Below are 9,048 nucleotides of genomic sequence, written 5' to 3' on the forward strand. Positions count from 1 at the left end.
GCACACAAGACATGGCACATGGGGACATCTGCCATGGACTACAGACCCCTCCCAATGAAAGGTCCCAGCCCAGGGTGGCCCTGGGCTCCCCTTTGCCTTTCAGGCTCAAAACCAGCACCCCAGTTTGAAGCAGGACCCAGCCACCTCTGCATCAGAGCATGGACACGCGCAGGAGTCTGAACCCCCAAAAGGTGTCAAAACATCCCCCAGGGAAGCAGCCCCTTCCCTGGGCTCTCCCATGGAGCCACACATCCCTGGGCTCCCCCACACCGGCACCACCGGGGCTCCTCATCAAGGCTGGTGAGGTTTGGCTGCCAGCAGCAGCCGAAGGACTGGGGGCAGAGACCGAGCTGCCCCCACTCCTGCGGTACAGCTGCCACTCCCCATCCCCTGCAAATGAACCACACACTCCAGCATGAGATTTAAAAATAGCCTAGAGTTATTAATAATGTTCTGTTTAAACAGAAAACACCCGTGGGACAGAGGGAAGGAGGGAGGGAAGGCCAGTACAAGGGATCTGTCTCCAGACTGCTCCCCATCCCAACTTGGACTCATCACAGATGCTGAGCACAGGAAAGCATCCTCCAAGTGGCAGAGGGAGTCCCTGCCCAGCTCTGGGAGCAAGGAGGGGGAAAATCTAAGATAAAAAAGTTAATTAATCAAACACAATGAATAAGAAACAGTTCCAGAATGCTGTGAACCAGAAGAGCCCATTCACATCCCAAACAGCTTCGTACCCCCTCCAACCCACCCACAGCCCCATCCCTTTTCCTGCAGCAAGGACAAGGTCAGTGTTCCTCGTTCCTTTGGATTTTTTTGAGGTTTGGGTTCTTTTTCACCTCAAAGGCATCACGGATCCCTTGACCCAGCACAGCACAACCCCATCCCACTGCCCCCCTGGATGCGAGAACACCCCTTGTGGGAGGCTGACAGCGGCCAGCACCCACTCCCACAGCAGGAACACTGCCGTCACCACCAGCCCCTCTTGTGACAGCACTGAGCCTGAGCCCCCCTCCAGTCCCCCGCACTCAGCTATGCAGAATAAGGACCCCAGGCTGGTGCTGCTCCTCATTCCGCTCCGCACCTGCCCCGCACCAATCCTGGCTGGTGCAGGAGCTGAGACATGCATCTGAAATTCAAAGTTTGAGAGGTTCCCTGGATTTGAGCAGCGAGTGCTCGTCGCCAGCCCCACGGGTACCAATGACCTCTTTCTGGGTGAGCGCACGCGGCGGCTCTGCCACGGCGCCGGAGCCATCCCCAAGCCAGGCCTGACTCCGGGGAGGAATTACAGTTTGCTTCATCAGGCGTGCACTGATCGAGTTAATTCCAGAGTCGCCCAGAAGGGAAATCTGTGAAACCGCTTAAAAATAAATAAATAACATTACAGCAGCAGCGAGCAGGACTGGGTGAGCGGTGCATAATTAACCTTCAGAGGCGTGAAACAGTATTTCTACATCAAATCATCTGAGACGGCCGGGCCGGCGCCAGAGGAGCTGCCCTGGGACCCCCGGCACACGCAGCCGTGGCCCCACGCGAGAGCAGCAAAGGCATTTGGGGCTGGATCACGAGGGGTGCCACTCGTCACAGTCAGTGCAATTTGCACTGACTGCACTGGCCTTAAAAACATTAAATATACATATATATAAATATGTATGTATGGGAGGAACAAGAGGTGGGCGATCACTTCAGCCCCAAAATCAGTAACTACAGGAAGGGATGCTGCAGCTCAGCTAACGCTGCAGGCCGAAGGGTTCAGTCCCCTGGGGAGCAGCTCCTGCACTGGGCAGGCACGGGACGGGTGCTGAGGGGACACAGACTCCCGGGATCGGCCACCACCAATGGTACAGACAAGATATGCCAACCTCTTTGGCACATCCTTGAGCTCAAATTTGTGGATTAAACCCATTTCTGGACTGGGATAAACCAGGCAGTCGGAGAGAGCCCAGAAACCCCAGTGGGGGCAGATGGGCAGGTCTTTTCCCACCTGGCTTTGCCCCCAAAGCAGACAAGACCCCGAGGAGCAGGAAGAGGGCTGAGGCCACTCCAGTGAAGCTCCCCAGCATGTCACATCACCCTGCTGGGGCACCTGCATGATGCTCTTGGGGCACCTTCCCAAGGTTATGGGGCCATGGCATTGTGGGTACTGCCTTACCTTTGCTGCAGGGCAGATTCCGGCAGCAGCTGAGGGCAGTATTTTTAGGTATTAATTAGACACTCAATTAAGGGGATTTGCTTTTGGGAGAGTGGCAGGGCCCCAGGTCTGTATAGAATGACACGACCTTACCCAAGGTGACGGGCATGGCCAGCAGCAGGTGAGGCTGTGCTGGTGCAGCTTTTTGGCACAGCCCCGACTCTGGGCCCCCCTCCCGTTTTGGCAGAGGAGCCCCCACCTTCACAGCAAACACTGCTGCTCTGGCACCGCGGGTCCTCCTGGGATAGGACATGCTCCGGGCTCTGCAGAGCATTCCAAGGGGCTGGTGCAAGGAGGGCAGCACAGGAATCATGTGTTCCTGGCACAAGCACCTGCTGCAGTCTGGGGGGGTTGTTTCTGAGCCCCCCCCCAGTTCCACAGATACGGTCCAGGCCTGATGAAGAGATGCCAAAGCCACGATGTCCCTGCTGTGGTGCTGCGTGTCCTCTGCTTGGGGCTCACCCAGAGTCGTTGCAGCCTGCACATCCTCTCCCTGGGGCTCAGCCCACCCAGTTCCTGTCCTGCAGACAAGTGACTCTTGTGGGGATCCCTTGGAATTTAAAGACATTTTCAGCCCCACATTTAACCAAGCTCACCTGAACTGGCCACCATCCCCAGCCTGTCCCCCACCCCTTCACTCTACACAGCCACTGAACACACACCTGCAGCAGGTTTTTCTCCTGGTCCCTGTGAGGCAGAGCAGAGCAACTGTTGTGCTCTGACACCCGCCTCTGTGAACCTCCCAGAGCTGCCTCTGAAGGCAGTGGGGCCAACGCTGCAGGTTCTTGTGCCAACATGAGTCTGCCAAGGAGCCATCTCCGCAGACGCCGCTGCCTCAGAGAGCATCTGGCGTGGAGTCTCCCCAGGCCAGATGGAGACGGAGCTGTTTATTCACACGGAGGCTCCTCCTGCTTGGGAGACGTTCTCAGCAAATTTTGATGGTGTCTCTCAATCCTTACACACGGCTTTAAATCTTTTGTCTCTGGACAAGCATGCTTCCAGGAAGCTCCCCAATGCCAAAGGCTGACGGCCAGAGAAGAGGGGCAAGACCCAGTCACAATGCTGGACCATGACAGCAGCACAGTGTAGCCCCAGCACCTCTGGGATCTGGACCAGTAACAAAGAGACTGCACTGCACTGGACTCCCAGAGCAACCAGACTTGGACCGTGGGGCAGCAGATGTGCTACATCCCCCCATTTCCAGCTTTTGGCAGCTCCAGTAGAGCCGGCACCCAGGATTCAACTGAGGTGATGCTTCATGCTGCTGCACTGGGTTTATTGCTGATTAGAACCAGTCTGAACTGAAGGAAACAGTCCTCCAAGTCAAAACCAGCAAAGCCCTGTCACACTGGGACACACCAGCAGTACCCCAGCCCCGCTTGGCCACCATGCTGGCACCCCAGACTCATGGGCAGAGGGACCCAAGCTCCTGCCTGCTGCAGGCACCAACAGCTCCGCTGACCTCGGGATAGAGAGTAATGCTTCAGAGGAGAAATACAAACTGAACACCTCCAGTTGGTCCTGAAAGCAGGTGTTGAAGGACTTTCTCTTGAACTGCAGGTTGCCAAGAGCTCAGGGTGCAAAGGGAACTCCGGGACATGAGGACATTTTGGAAAGACCAGAAATTAGCTAGTGATTGTTTTTGGACCTCTGCTCATAATTTATTCTGTCTTTGCAAAAAAAAAAAAAAAGTCCTTTTAGACATCCTTATACTTTAAACTTTAGGAAAATTAAGATAGACCTTTTTAATATAGATATTTATATATGTATATTTATATATATACACACATACACATATGCACACAATGATGCATTTAAAGTTACTATTTCCTCAGCCATTACAATATCATTCCCTAAATCTCTTGTTCTTGAAATGATCATGACTTGATGCCACTGCTAAAAATACCCTGTGCTGTGCGCAAGGAACACCAACACAACACCGCCAGGCATGTTGGGGTCGGCGCAGAGCTGGGAGGATGCGCTGCCTTTTCTGCATTCGCTCTCCAGGCTCCAGAATAACAGAAATCCCATATTTTTGCAGAGCATTAAGCAAAAGCTGCTGGGTATCTTTGTGCAAAGGCAACGTGACATTTGAGCTCAAGAGCTTTGCCTTCATCTCCCTAAAACAAAATAATGACAAACCCTTGGAAAAAACTCATCGCAATTTGGGAGCTCGGGTGGCCCCAGGATTCTGAATTCTGGGCGATTCAAACCAGTGTTTGGGGCATGAGGGAGGGGTGGTCATGGGACCAGCACAGCTTTGCGAAGGATCCCGTTTTCTCTTCCCAGCACGGCGCAGATCACCATCCACTGCGGCTGCCCGGCCCCAGCCGGGACCAGTGATGCAGAAAGGTGGCCTCAAGCTGGCACTGGGGGCTGCCTGCAGGCCCCGGCTCCTGCCCAAGGGCTCGGCCCTCAGCAGCCATACTCACTTCACCTGTGCCATGATGAACCCAGACTCCCTCATGCTCTCATAGTACTCGATGGCCAATGCAAAGTTAAACTCGCTGATGGCTGGCCCGTCGATGGCAATCTTCATGAGGTCAGAGAGCCCCTCATCCTTCACATGGCGTGACCGGCCACGCTTCAGCAGCTCCCGGCCCCGGCTGATCTTCTCAGCAAGGACCGAGCCCAGCGGCAAGGCCAGGGCAATAGCTGCCAGGACAGCGAAGTCTGGGAAGAGTTCATGCATCTCAGAGCTGCTGTAGACCAGCTTGATACAGAGGTCCTTGAAGGAGAGCTGGCTGAGGCTGAAGACGATGCGCTTGAAGAGGGGAAAGTCACTCAGGGCCCTCTCACTCACCACCACCCGTGAGTACACCTGCAGCAGGAAATTCAGCTCGCTGACCCCATAGCTGCCAATGTCCTCCAGAGACTGGGGGTAGCACTTGGGGTTGAAGATGGCAGAGAAGGAGCTGATGGCCTCCAGGACGCTGCTGGGGAACCTGTCCAGCAGGTTGCCCCGCACCCTCTCCAGGTAGCTCTCCTTCAGGTGCTCGAAGTGTTTCAGGTGCACCTGGGAGCAGTTGGCCAGCTCGATGCCCCTGTAGTAGAGGCGGCTCTCGCCCTCCCGGCCGTCCTGCGGGTGCTTGTTCATCTCGCTGAGGAACTCCCGGAGGTTCTGGCCACTGGTGTTCTGCTGGGCCTGCAGCGTGGTGGCTGTGGCTGAGACTATGGGCTTCAAGATGGAGAGGTCGAAGTCCTCGATCTGGAAGAAGCGACTGAGCTTCTGGAAGATGGGGAGAACATCCAGGAGGATCTTGGTGAAGGCCACAAACTGGAACTTCTTGAGCTCTTCGCAGAGGCCACGGGCCACAGGCGAGCGCTCCGCCTCGCTCTCCAGCAGCAGCACCAGTGTGGGCCATGAGGAGTCAATGGCTTCTACAGCTGGAAAGATAGAAGTCCAGTGGATGGCTTTGGGGCTCCCGAGGTCTATCTCACAGAGGTCCAGGACTCTCCGCAGCTCCTGCAGGCTATCGCCTTCCCCATGGAAGCTGGAGTAGAGCCTATACACAGCATCCACGGTGGTCTCATACTTCTGGAGGTACTCGATGGTGCCAATGCTCTCGGCCAGCAGCAGGGAGGTGCCATGGGACAAGCAGTGCACCTCAGTGAGGAGTGGGCAGAGTGAGGTCAGCATGGTCCCCACCCCACTCAGCCGCTCAGCCACCAGTGAGGCACTGTCGGCGCTGAGCCAGGTGAGCTTCATAGTGGGGATGCCGAAGGAGCGCATCACCTCACCCACCTTGCCTTCCACAGTGGAGGCCTCCCCAGTGGGCAGCTCGAAGCTGCCCAGGAAGGTGGTAGAGGTCTGCCCGTTGCAGGGGGAGACGGTGGTGGTGAACATGGCAAGGCTGCGGTGCTCCAGGACATCCACCGTCTCGTCCACCACCAGCCCAACGAACGGCGAGGCTTTGATCCTGTGCCTGTCCTCGTTGTGCAGGACTTTGGCAATGGCTGCCTGGGCCAGTTGAAGGAGGAGTGCAGGGAGGGAGAGAGAAACACAAATGAGATTCAGAGGCAGTGGGAGATGCGCAGCACCCGGCACACAGCGAGCGGGTGGGCTCCCACCCACAGGTCCACAGCACACGAGGGCCCGAGCCAGGCAACAGCCCTTACACTAGCTGCACACACAGAAGCTGGAAATCACTTTCTTTTTCCCTACTAAGCTGCCTCCTCCTGCTCCTGTTCAGCAGCTCGAGCACTGTGGGAAGCTGCTGAGAGCTTGAGGGCTCCTGCCCTGAGCTTGGGGTCAGAGCCCCACAGCTACAGCAGGACACAGCACCACCAGTAGCACTGACCCCTCAGCCCCCAACATCCCGTTCCCAAGCCCCCCACCTAGGCTGGCAGTGAGGCAGGACACCGGGAACCCACCTCTCACATTGAACTCCAGCAGTTCCACTTCACTGGCCCAGTAGGGGCAAGAGCAGCAGCAAAACTGCAATGTTTTACAGGACACCGGGAACCCACCTCCCACATTGAACCTCCAGCAGTTCCACTTCACTGGCCCAGCAGGGGCAAGAGCAGCAGCAAAACTGCAATGTTTTTTCCAGATTTACTCATTTACTCACACTCCCCCCATTTCAGGCAAACTCCCCAGTTTGGAAGGAAAACTTTCTGTGTATGTGTGAGTGCTGCAAGGATCATCACAGGCTGGGAAACCTAATTAGTGCGTTTAGCAGCAAAATAAGGCTCTGCAGAGAGCTGAAAAGCCTGGCAAATGGCCAAGACTCACTAAAAATTTAATTTGATTTTAGCAGGCACGAAGCATTTTTAAAATTCAGAAAATCCTTTCCAAACGCTCCGGCTACTTGATCTTTCTGATCACTCCATTTAGGGCAAAAGAGGAAAAACCCACAGTGCTCGTGTGCTAATTGAACTCCTGAGCTTTCATCCTGCAAAGCAGCCTGGCAGGCTCAGGGAGCTCCTGGAGGGCGCAGGCACCATCCCTGCTCTGCCAAAGGCGGTGGCCCCGCGGCACCGTCCGGCTCCGTCGCAGCCGGCACGCAGGTGCGGACCCCCAGCCCCGCATACACACCTGCATCTCCCTGACGCTGCCGGGGTGGTAGTACTCGCTGTGCTCCGAGGCCAGCAGCGCCTGGCACAGGTTGAACTTCTGGAAGCTGAGCAGGGAGGAGCACTTCTCATCCGGGATCTCCTCCTTGGCCATCCAGTAGACGGTGGTGAGGACGGCCACCTTCGCTGGGTTCACCTCCACCTTGATGACTGAGCGCAGCTCGGGGTGGCCATGGACACGGGTCTCGAAGGCCAGCTGCTCCCTGTTCACCGCCAGCGCCTGGCGGTGCGCGCCGGAGGGGACGTGCCGCAGCAGCGCGTGGCGCTGGAAGTTGTCCGTGCCCACGGTAAAGGCGTTTTCCGCTTTACCGTGCTTGTTCTTCACCAGTGCCTGCCGACACTCTATGCAAAACATGAGTTTCCTCTCATAGTCAAACTCCAGCCAGGTAAATTCTTCCTTCCAGTGTTCATTGAAATAGCGTTTACACTTTTTATTGGAATTGGAAGTTTCCCCAGCTGGCTTTTTTCCTGGAGGCACCATACTGGTGTGGCTGGGAAATCAAACACTACGGTTGAACCGCACCGTGCCTTGAGGAGCAGCCTGCACATTTAATTTAGTAAGACGGTCTATTACCACTCTCCTGGTCCGACTGGAGATGAAAGAGACACAAGGGAAAGGGATTAGGGCCCTGCAAACCTCAGCCAGGGCTCAGCTGTGGTGTCATGGTGACAGCGGCGGTGGCAGTGGTGCTGAGGACAGGCCAGGCTGTGCGACAGCCCCAGCACCACACAGGGGGATCCCATCAAGCACCTCATCATCATCACCAGAAGCTCTCGGTGTCGCTGGTGGGACTGGCGCACACACACATGGTCCCGTCACCACAGGAACACCCACACGCTTCCCCCCGGAGCAGCCCTCCCCACTGTGCTGGCACTGGGAAGGTGAGGAAGGCTCAGCGCTGGCTGAAACACTCAAAAAACGAGCGTCCAGCCCTGGAGGAGCACCACCTGCTGCTGACAGTGACTGTCAGGGCCCTGGAGCTGAACAAGGGTGACTGGGAGCTAGCTCAGACACATGTGCTTGTGTGCACACGTGTGTTCTCAGTCCTGCCTGGTTTGTCTCTCTTCCAGGGAATTGCCGAAGCCATGGCAGGTCCCATGGCAGTGGAGCCATCATTCAGTGCCATCCCCGTGTCCCTCCCAGGGGGTGACGCGCCAGATCCACTCCAGGCCAGGCTCCCGAATATCTACTGAGCTAGAGGCTGCAAAGCACTCACACGTGTAACCAAACCAGGACCTGAAGGGTTTAAGCATTCACTTGACCTCCTCCCTGCACTTCAGGCCCACGCAGTCTGATCCTCACATTTCTCCATGAACCAGACTGAAAATCCAAACTGACCCTTGCTAAAGGTGTTGGGAAGAGGAGGAGGAAGAACCCAGTGCAGCATGGGGAAGCAGGAGAACCAAAGTGCAAAGGAAAAAAGAAAGAACATGGCTACTCAGAGGCAGTGAAACTGGGGAATACCATCAGTCCACGTGACTTGCTGAGACACCGATGAGGAACTTGGGGGTTTTCTGAAGAACAAGCCCCCAAACCAGAACCATTGCCACAGCGCTGTGGGAACAGGCAGAAGGAACCCTCACAGTTCAGGCGCTAGAACAACACCACCACGACTCCCAGCAGCGCGAATACCCACCCTATGGAGACAGTGCTCCCCACGGGGCACCCTGGGCACCGCTGGTGGGTGACCCTGGAGTCCCGGGCATCGCAGCTGCCAGGCACAGCAACCCCATCCCTGCGCCGGATGGGCATCGAGCGCCCTGGCTGCAATGGGATGGGA

At 56.3% G+C, this 9,048-nt stretch overlaps 2 protein-coding genes across 3 annotated transcripts in view; both read right to left on the reverse strand.

The window, feature by feature from the left end:
* The window catches only part of LOC103619907 (zinc finger protein 385C), a 40,910-nt gene that overhangs the window by 12,569 nt on the left and 19,293 nt on the right, over positions 1–9,048 (reverse strand). The window lies entirely within an intron of this gene.
* Positions 3,622–9,048, reverse strand: part of LOC103624323 (zinc finger protein 862-like) — a 12,190-nt gene continuing 6,763 nt past the window's right edge. The window contains exons 2-3 of the mRNA XM_008643557.2: positions 7,230–7,857; positions 3,622–6,152 (exon numbers count right to left, since the gene is read on the reverse strand). Of these exons, the coding sequence (XP_008641779.1) occupies positions 4,620–6,152; positions 7,230–7,748 (2,052 nt within the window). The 5' untranslated portion in view covers positions 7,749–7,857 and the 3' untranslated portion in view covers positions 3,622–4,619. The remainder of the gene's footprint in view (positions 6,153–7,229; positions 7,858–9,048) is intronic.

Source organism: Corvus brachyrhynchos, unplaced genomic scaffold (assembly GCF_000691975.1).
Source record: "Corvus brachyrhynchos isolate BGI_N302 unplaced genomic scaffold, ASM69197v1 scaffold30, whole genome shotgun sequence".
NCBI lineage: Eukaryota > Metazoa > Chordata > Aves > Passeriformes > Corvidae > Corvus > Corvus brachyrhynchos.